The sequence below is a fragment of the Camelus ferus genome, chromosome 17 (genome assembly GCF_009834535.1).
Source record: "Camelus ferus isolate YT-003-E chromosome 17, BCGSAC_Cfer_1.0, whole genome shotgun sequence".
Taxonomy (NCBI): Eukaryota; Metazoa; Chordata; class Mammalia; order Artiodactyla; family Camelidae; genus Camelus; species Camelus ferus.
The window spans coordinates 21,645,903-21,663,787 of record NC_045712.1 but is presented as its reverse complement, the minus strand read 5'-3'; the positions used below and the strand labels follow the sequence as shown (position 1 = coordinate 21,663,787).

Below are 17,885 nucleotides of genomic sequence, written 5' to 3'. Positions count from 1 at the left end.
GTTACATATCACCGCCCTCTCCTTTTAGGATCTGGAGAGGTAAGGGGATACAGGAATAGACTTTCTAATGCTTAGAGAGGAAGGCTGTTGTATGTTTTGAGATTAAAACAAATCAACAAGAAAACCACTAATAACAACAAAACATGGCACCTTACTAGTCTGATAGCTAGGTGATTGTAAGGGATTTGAAAGACAGCAGGACCACACTCAGGACTTCTGGGATGTGCACCCGGCTCACCTCACTCATTGCATCAGAAAAGCAGGATAATGATATCCCTGGGTAACTGTGAGCATCAGAAAAGTTATGGATGTAAAACTGCTTTTGGAAGCTAAAAATACCTACAACTATGAATTCTAGTCCCTGTGACATTACTGTGACCCAAAGTAAGTACTCATTGGATATCTGAATGGATGAAATAATTCCTGTCTTCAAGAAACTCATCATTGATTCATATAGAGGCACCTTAACTTCTATTATGTTAGAGTCTTATACCTGCCTACCCTCTCCAATGAATGGTCCTTATTGAGACCCAACTATTTGGATATACTTTATTAGCCAGGGCTACACCACTTTTAGAATTTCTATGTTTTTTTAAAAAAGAGAACATACAAGGAAGAGTTCAGAGTGTTGGGAAGAGTTCTGGATGATATAAAGTTCCCATCCTAGAGCTAACTATCCCATCAGCCTTCTACACTGAGGTTCCAGCTTCTATCCCCACTACCTGCTTTTGGAAGTAGATACATTTTAGTTCATGGCCTCTGAAACCCACCACCATCCCCATTGTTAACAATATATTTCGTGCTTTCAGTGTGGCCTTTTGAAATACATGTAGCACACACATAGCATCCAGTGATACCAGCTTCCAAAGTACAGTGACTGCTCTCCCCCCAAGTCCTAAGTCTAAGAGATGAGTGCTGCACAGCTCCCATTTGAACCACAGACAATGAAAGAAACCCCTGAGCTTTAATATCCCATATAGTTGTGGAGCCATTTTCAGTTTAAATAGCCCTTTACGCATAGTGCTGTGTAATTCTGATAGTATCATGATAAGTGTAATATTATTCCCACTTTGTAGATGAATAAGTTGGGCTCAGAGACTCAGTAACTGACCCAAGTAACTCACCCAGGGTCATTCAGCTCTGCCTAAAACCTCAACCAGTCTTACACAACACCGTTAACAGCCCCTAGCATCCAGAAGTAGGCTTTCCTCTTACCCAGAAGGATTTATTTTCCTAAAGGGTATTTTCAGAGATTCTGGAGAACCAGGTCTCTCCTTCCTGTTCTCTTCTGAATCACTACTTGGTAGCTGTCAGCGACTCCCAAGGTTTCCTGGCAACCAGAGCTTCTCACATTAACTAGAGCTAATGGGAATCAAGCACTGTGGCTTCTGTGTGCTGCCCCAAGTGCCAGCATGGTCTGGTCCTGGACAGCAGACACGGAACACTCAGTGTCCTAGACCTGTTGCCTAAATGTGTCCATCAGTGTCAGTGAGAACCACCTCATACCTTCCCACCAAGCTATTATCCCACTACTGTGACTGAAAAGGGTCTTCCTGTAGCACCATTAACTGCTGCATGGGAAGGGAGCCTTCCTCCCTGTGGTTACACCCACCTCCCCGGTGAGTAGGGCTGATGCTGTGACTGTGCCTGTGGCCCAGCATGGAAGGCACAGCTGCTCATCCCACCTGGGGCTGCGCAGCATTGTCTCCTTCACATACCTGTCCAAGTCAGTTTTATGGAGCACCTCATGTCAAAAAAAAAAAAAAAATGAAAAAGCTCACTTTTCAGTATTTATGAAGCCTGATGATCTTAGGATCAAAAAACATTACCGCTGAATACAGCAGGGCCAATCAGGGCTTATCTGTCACATCAAGCCTGAAGCTCCCTAAGGCCAGCTTTTTGAATAGCACAGGGATCTCAGCGCTTTCTCAGTCTTGCTCATAACTCCAAAGTTGGCCTTCTGAATGAGAGCAGAGTGCTTTTGCCAATTAAAAAAAAAAAAAGCTTTTAACTTCTGGAGTATCATCCTGTCAGTCAGAGTCAGTAAACAAATGTAGGCAGCAACGTCAGGCCATTTTTGATCTACTATGAACAGTTCTAGTGGCACAGAATTTCATAGGGGTGTTAATAGGGCAGAGGTGGCCATATTGATAAAAGAATTTGAAAAAAATAAGAGATGTTATTTAGGAAAGATAGAGCAACTTGTCTGCAATAAGCAAGAAGCTCTAACCTGGATATGAGACTTGATTTATCCTGTGATCAGTGAGCATACATTGAGTGTCTGATGAATGCCAGGCCCGGGGAATGCCAACAAAGTAAGGTCTATGCCCTTAGAGTGGAATTTGGACATGCTAGTGTGAATTACAGGGAGGCATATTTCAGGCTATTTAAGAGCTTTGAGGTGGCCTCCAATGGCATGGGCATCTTTGGAAGAAATCAAGGGATTGCTGGTTGGCCATATCCTAAAACTACAGAATGCTTTCCTGAGCTGGCTGCAAGTTCAAGTAGCTTCCAATAACCAGCTGGTTATAACTTGGCATACACATTTGACCATGCTGAAACAATATAGAATATTTGGTTATTCTCTTCAGGTCTATGTGGTCCAACTCCATGATACAAATTGCTGGCTTGAAAGTGGTGCCATTTCTGGTTCAGCTGGTGGACTTTCCTCTTCATGCACATTATGCCCTGACTGGGCTCCCTTTCTGAAAGATCTCTGCAGAGTTAGACTAGCTAGGTAGTCATTTCCTCCCCAAGGAATAACCATATCAGCAAAGACAAGGCACTTGCATGCTGGAGAGTAAGTGTGACTCTTTGGAGTTAAGTCAAGTGAACACACTCTTGGATCTTCAGTGTGTTTAAGGTTCTGGGGAAGGATACAAAAATTTGAACTGACGCTCCTCTCCTCAAAGATCTTGGGAGGCTTGGAATGGGACATAATGACTATGCAGATAAGGCCAAGGAAAAAGAAGGCTGTGTTTGTGTGAAGATGCTGTGGGACCCTGGTGTGGATTCTGTGGATTCATGTGGTAGGTGGTATTTGAGGCACACCTTGAAATGAGCGTGATTTTGACAGGAAGAGATGGGGAAGAGAGTCCATGCAGCCTTCTGGATAGACAGAGGCATGATGGGCAGTAGGCAGGGAGTCAGGAGATACGAGGGATTTGCAGAGGAGATGGGGCACAGTCCTGTAGGGCTAGAGAGTAGGGAGAGAAGGGAAGAAGAAGCAAAGATTCCCCACGTGGATCCACTGTACTTCCTTTACACTTTTTCTGAAAAGAGTGAGATCTACTTAAGATATTGATCCTTCCAAGGATATGTGTCTATGTGGTTGGATTTTAAGGCAAGACAAAGCTTTCTGACTACCCATGGTCTTCTTATATGATTTCTGGAGGCTTGATTTGCTTGCTTCAGGTGATAAAAGACTATTAGTTCACTAGATATACTAGGAAAAATCATTTCATCCACTAGGAATCTGACTGCCAGGGCTCTACAAGATATTTCGGGGTTTCATCCACTAGGAATCTGACTGCCAGGGCTCTACAAGATATTTTGGGGTAATCTGGGGTGCACAATGTTACACAGGTCCTTGCTGTACTGAGAAAGGCAAGTGAGGGTTCTAAAATCCAACACTGTTTTTACCCAACAAAAGTCTTTGGGATGCACCCTGCGTCCAGCTTTTCCTTGCTGGGTCGTGTCATACTTTTCTTACTCCTTTCTATATTAAGGGACTTCCTGAAAGCTGGAGATAAGGAGAACATCTTTAATGCAGACCATTTCCCTCTGTGGTACCGAAGAGCTGCGGAGCAGATTCCAGGAAGCTTCGTTTACTCGATACCCTTCAGCACAGGTGGGTGCCTTTGTTGGAGGTGGGGCTCTGTCCATCTCATCCTGCTGGCCTGGGCACTGCGTGCAGAGTATGGTGGAGTGATCTGGGTGCTAAAGGAAGCCAAATTCAACCTTGAGAGCCAATGCTAAACATTGGCCCAGCTCTGAACCAGTGACCTGTTCCATAAATGTAGCAAACCCAAATAAAATGAGGCTTTTGCTTAACCAGACTGTGCAAAGAACATTTCAGGGAGCAAGACTGTCATTTTGTACCACGCGGAATTTGAATACAAATTTCTCAATAGATTTTTTAAATGTTGTTATGGCCCTACTTAGAGAAAATTCAGGCAGCCATGACATCCTCTGTCAGAACTTTCTGGAGGCCTACAATTTCCCATCAGAACGGATTTAAATCAACATGCAAGAGCAAGGACTTAAGACTTCGTGCTCTCCTGACAGGGGGAGCTGCAGTGCCCAATGAGAAACATGTAGCCAATGATTCTTCAAATCCTAAGGTTTTACGTTATTATTTTTAAAAAACTAAGGTCACTTCCCTCCAAAAAATAACTGAACACTGCCTTTATTTCAACCAGTTTTAGAAGCAAGACAAACGAAAGGCTTTTCAGTTGTCCTTGGCTTTTTCTTGTCTCATGCATCTGATATTTTTGGTGCTCATTCTGTGTAAGGCTTCTAACTGTGCATTGTAGAAACTTCAGAGATGAATAAGACATAATTCTATAAACTTGGATTGCTCTGGACAGTTCAGTATATACTTATGTTTTATATTAGGGCCTTTTGTATTAATCTCTTACGAGCATTTCCAAGTCAACCCTAATGGAGGCTCTCCAGTGGTTAGTGTCAGAACTCCTCCCTGAGTCTTGGCACTTGTTCATTTCTGTGAACGAAAACATCTTTAGAAAGAGGGCTCTCAAAATTTGCAGAAGACACGTTGACAAGAGTTGTCTAGTAATTAGTTGAATGGATTTATCAGTAAGAAGGTCCTTCATTAATGAAGACGTTCAAGGGAAGTCCAAATGTTACTGTAGAAACTCTCTTGCTGGGCGGGATTTTAGAGGAGAGTATCAGTTAGGTTCCTTTTAGGACCAAGATTCTCGAAGTCTGTGCTCCTTTGCTGATAGGCCTGTGTGTACTCATGCCCTTGTACATGTATATGTTCTCGAATATAAATTTCCATGTGACCAAGTCTCTTTCTTTATGCTTATCTGTATCATATTTTATTGCTGAAAATATCAACTGAGAGACAGTGGGCTTTCTTATTCTGCTGTAAATCTATCAATAATAATGTCTTTTTTTTATCATGCAATCTCATGGTACTTTCTTTTTCATAGTCTCCTAAAGAGGAAAATAGAACTTAGCTTGCCAGATCTGGACTATAACCATTAAGTTATCCAGAAGGGCTTTCCCCAATACTGGGCAGGGAGAAGGAGCTGGGGGAATAGAAAACACCCCCCACAAAACTGCTCTGTGTGTGTGTGTGTGTGTGTGTGTGTGTGTGTGTGCTGGTGTGTGATGCTTCCTTGTGTCAGTTTGCTTTGTTATTGTTCACCATTTTTCCCACAAAGAATTATGTCTGGAAAAAAATTCTAATTAATTAAGGCCGTTGTCTAATTGGTTTTTGGCTAATGAGGTTTTCACTGAACTTTCAATGAAATCATATAATGAAAAGGAATTTACCTTGTTCATGATGAAGTTATGGGTGACATAATATCTTATGAGATTTCATGGCCCCTATAGATTTAGGGAAAATGTTAAAAATGACCAAGGACAAGTGTGGTGGAGCTCTCTTTCATCTTTAATCCTGTGTGTTGAATACCTGTACACTGGAAGAGAAGTTGGTTTTTATTATGGCTTAGACTCGGGCCAAAAAAAAATTCTTAAGTGTATTCAAATTCAGATCTGCCTTCTTCCTGCTTCTCAAATTAATTGGATTCCATCCAACTCACATTCACTGAACAATTTTTATGAAGCAGGCACTGGACTAACAATTATTAACTATGGGTGTTAGGAATTTGTGCTCAGCGTCTTTTAATTCATGGATATTAGAACCATTGTTGGTAATAGAAAATATCTTTATACCAATACAATATTGCTACCACATTAATAAGAGTTTGGGGTAAGAATTGCCTTCCAGCTCTATCCCTGTTTAGAATATTTTTGCTCAGAAAAACTGGGCTTGAAATTAGAATTTTATAGATCAGTAAAGTTTTAAACAACAAATCAGAGCTAAAGTTCTCAACTCATTGTAAAATAGTTTCAAAACTTTATCTCAAGCAGCTCTCCAATAGCTGTATTTAGAAAGGCAGTATAAATATGGTAACTGACACAAGTAAACATTGCAATTAGTAACCACAAATTTTTAAAAATGTGATCCCTCCATGGTAGTTAATAATTTTGATGGGAAGAAGCTGGATGTTCCCCAGTGTGGGTGGTCAGAACTCAGTGCATTGATTTCTTTAGCTGAGAGGACTACCATCCAGCACCTGCAGCCTAACAGGGCGGACCAGCTCTGGGTTCTGGGAAGCAAACCCCAGCAGTCTGCAGAACTGGTGACTGCAAACCAATACAGTCACTCTCACAACATAAGCACTGTGTTCATTTTTGTCATTTTTTTTTCTTGTAGGAATAGTCAACAAAAGCAATGTGGTGACGGCGAGTACCTCCATCCAGCTCCTGGATGAACGCAAATCTCCCGTGGTGGCAGGTAAATGATGATGAATTTCAATCGATGAATCAAAGTAAGCATGGTGTCCATTCATGTAGCCAGGCTACTACTTCTGTGTATCAGACTGTTGTTTTTGAAAGGTAAAAACATTAAAAACTACCTCCTCATCAGCTTCGTGTCACCTCCTCCAATCTACGTCTCTGACAACTGGTTGACTTTGATGTGAAAATAGAAATATTTCCCAGGGCTTTCATTCTTAAGTTCTCAGCCAGTAAGAAATTGTTGGTATGTGCAGAAGAGAATTTCTAGACAGTAGGTACCGTGCTCATTTAAAGTAAGCTGCAGATCTCCCACTTCTGTATCATTAGGATAACATGGGCCATACAAGGAAATTGTGGGTTTGTTTTAGGCAAATGCAAGCTGAAATGTGCCTTTCTCTGCAGAGCATGAGATTTTCACTCCCCTAACACCACTGAGGGATTAGAGTTAGATGTATCTCCAGGTACTGGGTTTGCGATCAGAAGAAAGCTAAAATGCTTTATGACTGAGTCTTGAATTGTCAAAGAAACCCTGTCTCTGGCTTTTCCCATCTCTCTCACTCTCGGATGTATCAGTAGATTTTTGTGACTGACTGAGGAGCTTTCATTGGTGGTATTTGGCCTAAAAGTTCAGAAACTGTCACAAGCCCTCCTTTGAGGACAGCTGTTTAGAAAAATTGAGACTAAAAGCATGTCTGGCACATCGTCTATTTCTGATAAATAATTGTCAGAGCCTTTGGTTGATGGATGAGTGAGACCCTCCAAGTGCCATCTTGGTATTGGCTAGATTTACAAAAGGGAATCATTTGGTTTTCAGTTAGCTTCCCTCAATAAATTGTACTGTAGGGTGACTTTGAACATCAACTTCTGTGGCACCATACACAATATTTGTGGAAGGAATTCAAATGGATCAGATTGTTTGAAGCGGTTGTTCTTTGGCTAGGAAATACTGCTTTATTCCCCCACTTTATTTCTGACATAGCCTTTACATCATAATTATATTGGCAGGGATTGAAAGATTTAGGGACAGTTGCCCTGGTTGCCCTGATTATTCCTGGGTTATTGGCAAGGAAGACAGTCTTATATATCTGAGCTGTAGCTCATCTTGACCTAGGTAGATCTGTACCTAATCATCCAGGAGATAAGAACTGAAAATTCAGGACTGCTATCTTCACATTTTGTTCTTAGTGTCTCATGTTCCCTGAGGAAAGTTGAGACAGGATTATTTAACTCAGCAAGATTTATTTTTGCTTAAAGATCAGCTTTACTTACCTCCAAGCTGACCCAGCCAGCTAGTTCTGAAGGCATGTTACCTCCCTGGAGTTGGGGCCACATGCAACAGCTGATGATGACATGGTCTAAACCAAACTATCTGTCCATCTGTTTGAAATGTCTTTCTGAAACGTTTTCCTTGGATTTCTCATTCACTCATCATGAGGGATGCTCTGTTTTGGTCCTAAGATCACTGTGCCCATCCCAGCCACATCTGTCCAAGTTTGCAAGCTATGCTCAAATGTTTCCAAATGGCTTGTATTTCATAAATGTCTGTTTGGCTGAGTATGGACAAAACGTGGACTCAGCCTGGGCACTCTGTATCCAGTCTGGAAAAGACCGTGACTTTTCCAAATGGTTACTTATCTACTGTTGAGTTATACAGTTGGCCAGAGACCACAGGCAAGTCATGAGACATGGTTGGCCCACCCTGAATGGGTGGGAGAGTCATTCCCTTGTTACTGAGACTCAGTGTGTATCAGCTGGTGACCATTTTTGGAAGATAATTACAGAGCAGGACAAAGAAACAAGGTTATCCAATGAACTGTATTTAGTTCTTATCTTGTAAATCTGCTGATTTTTAATCTTTTTTAAAGTGGGTTGGGTAGACATAAGATAGAACAGAATTGCTTGATTTTGGTCTTAAAGGCTGCCATGAAGGCAGTGACCTCCAAAGGACCTTTCTGTCTCCAAAAGCAGAGAGGCCTCTTCAGCACTTCCCTCAAATTTCATTGACTCTGACTCACCCATCATGTCACATGTCACTGTGTGATTAGGTTCGGTAACTTTCTTCTGTGTATTCTCCTCAGATTAAGTAGACATTGTTTACCACTCTAAAATTTAAAAGCCCATTTTAATTGGGGGAGAAACCTTGTTATGGCAGGTGAAGATGAATATGTGAGCAGACTTGTCTCCCACCAGTGTGACTCTAATAGCAGATGGGATGCAGCCCAGTGGCAGTAATTTGGGGCTTCAGTGAAATCCTTGTGTTAAACTGAAATTTATCTGAAAGGAAAAGTGTACAACTTTGCAAATCATTATCAAGAACTACTTTGAAAAGCCTGCCTTCCTCCCAGGTCCGATCTGGCATTCTCATGTTCATTGGCTACATGTGTCTGTTTGGGATAGAAAGAGTTTCCTGTTTTGATTTTTTGTGTGTGTGTATTATTCTCTTCTTTCTTTTTTTCTTGTTTTCTTTTTTAAACAAAAACATTTAGATACTCATCTGTCAATGACATCTTTGAAGAAAGGGCAGTCAAACTGGGCCAGATTCCATTTATATGTCAGCCTCAGCACATAAATGGGCCCCATCCATCTTCTTGGCCTATGACATTGCTTACAGTCCTTCTCTTGAGGAACTTGCCAACTCTCCAGCTGCCACTAGCAAGCTAAATTTTCTTAATTGCTTTCCCACTGCAAATGAAGAAGTGGTAGGACTTTCTCTTTGGCCCACTAAGTCTTTCCAGAGCCCTGGAACCTGCTGTGTGTGTCAGGCCCCCAGTCCATTTTTCTGTTGTTATTGGAAATGCAAAGCTGGGACTGTAAGGTCCACATAGGTTTGTCACTCACTCCATAAACTTGCTCGGTGTGTGGTCTTGGGTCCCTGAAACTCTGTCTAAAATAAGGTTGGGATTATTATCTCCCTTACCTTATTCTGGGTAAATCTGGGGATAAAAATGAGAAAACAAACAAGAAAATACCTGAATATGAAGAAATATAAAAATGCTAGGATTTGAGGTGGCCCATTTTTATCTTCAAGTTGGCAGCATATTTTTTCATTCATTCGCTCATTTATTCAATAAATATTTCCTGACCTCCTGCTTTTGCTAGCACTCTAGATACAAACTAATAACCAGGCCCTGTGATTGTCTCCACTCACACCCACCAGAGACCTTTGAAATAGCATTTATTTTTAAAGCCATGTCTACATAGGACAAGTGAATTGAAATGCTGAGCAAATATCTAGAAGCTCCTAAAGGTCCAAGACTTTGTACTTTACCAGTGGAGTCCCTGGAGCACAGTGGACCCTCAATGAAGATTCTGTAAATTGCACTGAACTTGTAGAAACCTGTTTTACCCTTACTTAGTTGTTATTGACTTGAGTTCCATAAATTACCTAGATCATGGTGTTAATTCTCCACTCCACTCTCAATGGAGAGACAGGCCCTACAGACCAATAATCATTGACACTGTTTCCACCATGCTAGGGTGGAAATGATGTGGAGAAGAAAAGGAATGCATGGGGGGAGAAACTCAGCCAAGTAGGAACATATAAATATGCAGAGAACTTCCTCCCTCCTTGGAGTGTTTGTCTGACTCCCTTATTCTCCTTCTAGTCTCTCCCTCTGACAAATATAAAATACTTCATTTTTGATAAGAAGTTCAGATTTCTGAATTTTTAAAGTAACAGATATGATAAATTCTGGATTATTTGCATTTGCTTTAAAATGTAAATTTTAACATATCAAAATGTAAAATCTCTCCTAAAATGTTCTATTTAATTTCTTAAATAAATTTTAAACTCTCTGAAGGCAAGGACTGTCCCAATTACCTTTTTATTCCCAGTGCTAAGTAAGAGCTGATATATGGTAAATATATCAGAAATACTGACTAAATGACTCAAGAGAGATGGGCTTCATTTTTACCTGCTATCTGTAGGTACATATGCTTGCAAAATTTTCTGACCAGACAATGGAGACATAGTACTTGACCAAAACTCTTAAGAGAGGCACTCAGTAGCTAAAAACTCCAGTTTGCACTGTAGTAAAATGATACAGACCCATATAGGTATTTTAAGGAATGGAAAAACTGTTTAGGTGTCCCATCCTAATGGCAACTATGTATGTAGGCCCAGTAGTTGTCTCTCCACCAGCAGATGTCCTTTGTGAGATCCAAGTACCTAATGTGATGCTTAGAATAGTTAATCTGATCAGCAGCAGAAAGAAATAGATTATAGACATTAGAGGCATTGGTTACAGAAAAAATTATTTTTAACAGATTTAATGAGATATGATTTATATACCAAAAGTTCACCTGTTTTAAGTGTAAAATTCAGTATTTCTAGTAAAGTTTGGGGAGGGGGTTTGGATCTGCCAGTCTGCAAGAAATACAGACTACAGTGGGGGAAATTTCAAAATGTGGGTGATGTGGTCTCAACTGGATAATTCTAGGCAGTGTAATGAAGGGGGATGCTTGATGTTAGGACAGATGATCCCATTTTAACCAACTGATTAATAAAGAGATTGCTTAACATCATCGACCATTAGCTATTGTCAGGTACAGGCTATTTAAACTGTTTACTGTGTACTATTTAATATAGAGCCTTCTTTAGAATTGGGCAGATAATGTTGGCAAAATGTTACAGGCAAATATATAGCTTATCAACATTCCTTTGGTGGGATTTCGTATATTTGGTATATGTGAATTGACTAGTATTCAGGAATTATGTGTCAGGTCTACATGGATAGACCTCTAGTTTGTTAGATATGAACAAAGGGAGTGTTTTATCATAGCAGAAATTAATACTTACTGATTAGGCTAGTTGGTCTCAACCAGGGGCAGTTTTGCCCCTCCGGAGACATTTGACAACGTCCAGAAACATTTTCAATGGTCACAATTGGTTAAGAGGGGTGGTACTGGCATCCAGTAGGTAGAGGTCAGGAGTGCCAGTAAACATCAAGGCATAGGACAGTCCCCACAACCACAAAGAATTATCTGGTCCGAAATGTCAATAGGGGTGAGATTGAGAAATGCTGGATTAAACTGACAGGCAAACTTCAACTCTTGGTGCTTTCAAATTCAGTGTTTTCCCTTATAGGCTCATTTACAAAAAGATCCTGTTTCATTTCTTAATTTTTTAATTAAATAATTCAATAGCTATCTAGCACCTGCAGTGTACCTAGTGCTGGAGATACAGCTGAGAACAAGCACCCAGTAGGCCACTGTGGATTGCATGGGGGGTTGACGGTTGATAAAATGAGAGGGCACTATCGGCATCCCAGGACCAGAGGCAGAGATGGCAGCTGCCCAGGGAAGAAACATTCAGTCCAGTTTGCTGTCAGTGGAGAGCCTCCATTTGTGTGAGAGGTACAGACAACAGACATGTGTTGTATGAATGGGAGGAAGAAAGGAAGGAAGGAAGAAGGGAGGGAGGGAGGAAGAGGAGAGGGAATTTCCGGTAGTGGTTAATGCTCTGTAGAAAATAAAGTGTGGTTGGCAGTGGCAAAGGCAGGGAAGAATGCTCATGTTCATACTTGTACGTGGCAGAGACAATGCTTTTCCAGACTGGGGAGAAGGATGGGGCTCAGAGAAGGCTTCCCTGAGGAGGTGAAACAAGCAGAGAGTGGAATGATGAAATACAGCCATTATGCAAAGATCTTTGGGGAAAGTATTCTGGGCAGAAGAAATGAACTTATCCAGGAATCTTGGATGAGATCCCTCATACATGTTGTGTCTCAATGGGTACTCTGAGACACAAATGAGTCTCTCAGGTTTGGGCGGTATTTACTAAGATCTAAAAACAGAACTGATGGGCAGATGCCCTCGGGGGAGGTGAGGAACCCAAGGCAAGTCTTTGCTCTAAATGTGGGGCTTTTTATGTGTTGGCATTTGTCTTTTTCTTTTAAGCTGTCTAATGGGTGCAATGCAAGGGCAAAACGAGGCCTAAGTCGATAGGAATGACAACAGCAAACTTCACAGAAATAGATTAGTGATGTAGCTACCGATTATGCTGTATTTCAAATCTGCAACAGAATCTGAGTTAAAGCTGACCACATAGAACAGCTGCTGTGCATACCATGGTAGCCAGTGACAAGGCACACTGAGGATCATTGCTCCAGGAATAAAAATAGCCTAGAGTTTTGAGAAACTGGATCCATGCTAACTCTCAGGACACTCACTCCCACAAGCCCCTAATGTTGGACATTGCAGATAAATGTAATCATACGACACGTAGTCTTTTGTTATCAGCTTCTTTCACTGACCTTAATGTTTTCAAGGTTCATTTACGTTGTAGCAAGTATCAGTACTCCATTTTATTAAATTTCCAAGTGACATTCCACAGTATGTAATATACAATATTTTCTTTTCCACTTATCAATTAATGGACATTTAGGGTTTTCCCACTTTTTAACTGTTATTAACAATGTTGGTAAGAACATTCACATACAAGTTTTTGTGTGGCTATGTTTTAATTTCTCTTGGGTAGAAATTAGAATAGAATTTTGGGGTCACATGGTAACTGTAGGTTTGATATTTTGAAGAACTGCCAACCTGTTTTCCAAACTGGCAGCACCATGTTTACAATCCCACCAGCAACGTATGAGGCTTCTAATTTTTCCACATCCTTACCAACACTTACTATTGTGTCTTTTTTTTTTTTTTTAGCCATCCTAGTGGGCATGCAGTGATTTACATTTCCCTAATAACTAACTACGCTGAGCATCTTCTCATGTGCTTGTCAGCTACTTGCCTATCTTCCTCAGGGAAATGTCTGTTCAGATCCTTTGCCTATATTTAAATTAGGTTATTTGCCTTTTTATTATTGAAATATGAATTCTTTATATGTTCTGGATATAAATACTTTGTCAGATATCTCTCAGCTGTTTTTGTTAATAAGTTTTTATTGAATTATAGCTGTGCCCATGTTATCTATAGATACCTTCCTGTGAAAATAGCAGAGCTGAGTAGTTGTATAGAGACCTATTGGACTAAAATGCCAAAAATATTTACTACCTAGTCCTTTACAGAAAAAGTTTGCCAACTCCTGCTTTAGATGAAAATATATCACAGGCCATTAAACACACACACACACACACACACACACACACACACACACCCCTGAAACACAATTTGTTCACTCACTTATTTCACCATCTTTTTATCTTTTAAAAAATGAAGGGGATATTTAAATTAGGGACTGTGTAAGTAGATGTTGAAGACAGAACTTCCTGTATCAGAAAGTGTCCATCAGTTGTGCCTAATATTTTTGTATATGTGGTTACACAGATTCCCAGTCAAAGATCCTGGGTTTTCTAAAAATACATGCTCTCATTATCAGTGAAGACAGTAATTTACTTAATCTTCTCTCCAGTTTATAAACCTCTGAACAGTGTAATCAGCATAATGCTTGGTAGAACATTGGAAATGCCCACATGCTTTGGTGGAAAATAGTTTCTGGGATTTTTTTCCCGTACATGGCTCATGAGAGATTTGGGGATTTATTTAGCCGCCTTTATCCAGGCAAATCTCCTAGTGACCTTGGTAGGATTTTGATCTCGGTTAAGACTAGAATATATATTTCTCAGACTAAGTGAAGGGCCTGAGAGGATAAGTGAGCTGCCGAGCATTTCCCCTCTCTGGGAAGAGAGCGCATGAGCAGAGGCTGCAGCAGGAGCATAAGCACTTTGACGGTCAGTCTATGGACTCTTGCTCATGGAGAATGCTTTCACCAGTCTGGTGGGAAAGGAACAGTCCTGATCAAAGCCTTTTTATTCCCATGGCCTCCCACAGTTTGTGCTCACCAAGGGCTCCTGCCTTCTGTTCTGGTGAAAGATCTTCATGAGGTCAGGATCAGTGTCTGAATATTGTTCCTACTTCAAGGCCAAATTATATGTGACCAGGCTCATGGGGATAAGAGTGTACAATTGTCTTGAAACATAAAAAGAAAGTTCAGAATGAAGACATAGTCCATGGTTATTTTATATGCTTTTACTTCACTAGCCGCCTTCTACCAACTTCCAGATTTTTGCTGTTTTAGTCAGGTTTTTTAAGCCAAAATTATTTTTGTTATTAAGTTATTTGTGTTATTTTTCACTTTTTTATGCTCTTCTTACTTCCTCTCTTTGATACTTTCTGGAACCCATTCCAATCAGGTTTCATCCACAGTGAATCATTTCTCATCAAGGCTACCTGTAGCTTCCATATTACCAAGTCCAATATTGAACTTCATATGTTCATTTTTCTTGGTCTTTCAGCAACACTTGACCATGTTGATCATATTCTCCTTGAAGTACCTCTTTACTTGGTTCTTTGCTGACTGCACTGCCCACCCTCCTAGGTCTCCTTTGCTGATTTTGTTCATCTCTTGATTGTACATGTTGGAGGGCCCCAGGGTTCCTATCCATTCTCAAGACTTTAAACGCCATATATAAGCTGGTGATTCCCAAGCCAGACTGCTCTTCCTTGACTCTCCCTTGCTACTCAGTCTCTACTCCTCCTTAAATAGGCCCATCAAGTGCTATTGATTCCAGACTGAAGTCATTCTTAGTTATCTGGTTATTCAGTTGAAAAAGTTTGGAGTCATTCTTTTTTTAAAAACATTTGTGATGGATAATATTGAATATACCCCAAAGTAGATAGAAACATAAGAAACCCCATGTATCCTTCATTTACTCCTAGTAGCTATTCACAACCCATGGCCATTGTGCCCTTCAACCGCCCTAATCCACGTCCATCCCATCCATATTATTTTAAATCAGATATTAATCATTCAATAATTTCATCCATCAATATTTCAGGATACATCTTTAAAGAATAAAGACTTCTTGTATTTTAATATAACAATACCATTACTGCACCTAAAAACAATTCTTAGTTATATATTACCTGGGCAGTGCTTTTTTATTTTCTTATTGTTTGTTTGAATCAGGATCTTGAAGTCATTCTTGACTCTTCTCTTTTTCTTCTACCCATAACCAATCTATCTATAAATCTTGTTGGTTCTTTCTTCGAATTATGTACAAAACCTGACCACTTCTCAGCATCCCCACTACACCTCACTGGGCCAGTCCACACTCATCTGTCCCCTGGATTGTTGCAGTGGTTCCCTTGCCGTCTTCCATCTACCTCTGGCCCCCTCCATCTATTCTTCATAGGAGCCACAGCAATCATGTTAAAAGATAAGTAATATTATGTCACTCCTCTTTTCAAAACCCTTTATTGGCTTCACAATTTACTCAGAGTTAAAAGCCCCAGCTCTCCCAATGGCCTGGGTATTAGTTATCTGTTGCTATACAACAAATTGTGACAAAACTTAGCAGCTTAAAACTACAAACATGCATTATCTTACAGTTTCTGGGAGTCTGGAATGGGTGAAGCTTCCTACTGGAGCTGTATGCTTCTGTGCCTCATAAACTCTGAACTTAGCCATAGGATGTGATTTTGCCAACAGAGCTTGTGTGGGTATAAGGTACACCAAATCCAACCAGAAACTTTAAAAAGTGTATTGGGACATGTTGTAAAATAGGTATTTCATGCTTCTGTATCTTGAGGGCAATGTTGCCTTTATTTATTTTTTCCTTTTTTTAAATTATCTTTTAGGAAGCTCCAAGTCAGATTTCTTTCTTAATTTTAGTCATCATTAGAATATAAGGGTTTTGCCAGTAAACAGGGTAAATGGCTTCTGCTTGAGTGTCCCTTATTGTTGACTTTAGAGTACTCCTTGAAGACTAAGATGGATACAACCCCCAGACAAATATCCAGCGTCTAGATGTCTTGTGTTTACTGTGGTATTGCAGGGTTGGTAAGGGAAGCCACCTCCTGCTGCCTGATCATCTGACTACTTAACCCAGATAAGCCAAAGCAGTCTGTAGTTTTCATTCCTGACAAGAAACAGTAGATAAAAACTATAGCCCTGGACTGTACCTATCATCTTCCCTTTCTTTTATCATCCTATTATGCCCTATGTTGTTGACATTCTTCATCCTTAATGGATAAAGACCTCAAGGTCTTAATGGCAGGTTTTGTGGGAATCAAATGTCCTCAGATATCCTACATAAAGGGGAGAATTGTTTCCCTCTGCTTTTTGAAGCTCACTGTCTCGGAGGAAGGAATACCAGCATGAGGATGGGTAGTGTAGACTGGTACTCTCTTCCTTTACATCCCACTCATCTGCTTGAAGGTCACATTTCTGCTTGAATTGTGGACACTCTTCCTGGAGACTTGAATATCAATGACCAGGATGCCTGATTTCTAGGATCCTCATAACTTTTTCTTCCTCTGTGTACTCATGACTATTTTAGTGAGAAACACTACTTATTAGCCAACATCTAATTTTACCATTTTCTCAAATAGCTGTTAGAGAGTGTGGCTGAGTTTCTTCCTCTCCCATTCTAGAACATTTTTTTTCAGCCCACCAGAGTCATGGTGATAAAAGGACCCCCACTTTCCCATTTTGCTTTGGCTTCCTCAGCTGGCTTCTTGGGTGTTGGTGGAACCAGAGCTCTAGTAGTGACACACTGGTTGGTGGTTGGGTTCCTTTTTTCTGCCATGTTTTAAGGTAAGTGCTGTCAGTGCCAGGAAAGGATCCCAACTTCCAATTCTTCAAACCTGTCACATCCTGATAAGTACCCAGGTTTTGACCTTGGAATGACTTGGATTCAAATTCCTTCTCCACTACTTATTAGTGATGTGACCTTGAACAAATGAATCAAACCCAATGATTATGTATCTTCATCTGTCATGTGGCAGTAAAATGCCCACATGTTTTGGTTAATTTGAGGTTTAGAGAAAATGAAAATATTACACTTGGAAAACAACTGGCACAAAACTGGGTGCTAAATAAAAGTTGATGGTGGTATTATAATTGTTGCTATGCAATGAATTAATATAATAATGCCATAGTCTTAATATTGTGGTTCACAAGAATAAATGAAGAATGACAAGGGTTCATTGTTATTATCCATGGTAACCCCATGTTCCTGCAACTGCATTTGTCAGGCCTGCAAATAATTATCTGTGTGACTATGGAAAATTTTCTCTCCTTTTCCATGCTTCTATTTCCCATTTGCAAAATGTGAACATTGTCCTATATCAGGGTAGCAAATAGATTTAGTTTCAGAAGTCAACTTCAGGTGATTAGGAGTGGGTAGCTAGAAAACAGATTTAAAAGGTTTCTGAAGCCTTGGCTGGGCTCAGTATGGAAGTTTGCCATGATTTGTTAGTAATGTCTGAAATGGGTAGGGAGACTGGTCACAGCTATTCAAAATTTGCCAGGCCTAGACTAAATGTTCTCCAAGGACCTTCCCAGCTCCAAATCCTCTGGTTCTTTTTCTGGCTTTTCTTGA

The 17,885-nt window shown here is 40.4% G+C and overlaps 1 protein-coding gene across 1 annotated transcript in view; it reads left to right on the top strand.

Moving 5' to 3' along the window:
- The window catches only part of CACNA2D3 (calcium voltage-gated channel auxiliary subunit alpha2delta 3), a 776,419-nt gene that overhangs the window by 627,269 nt on the left and 131,265 nt on the right, over window positions 1-17,885 (top strand). Inside the window, exons 26-27 of the mRNA XM_032458250.1 lie at window positions 3,729-3,850; window positions 6,470-6,550. Of these exons, the coding sequence (XP_032314141.1) occupies window positions 3,729-3,850; window positions 6,470-6,550 (203 nt within the window). The remainder of the gene's footprint in view (window positions 1-3,728; window positions 3,851-6,469; window positions 6,551-17,885) is intronic.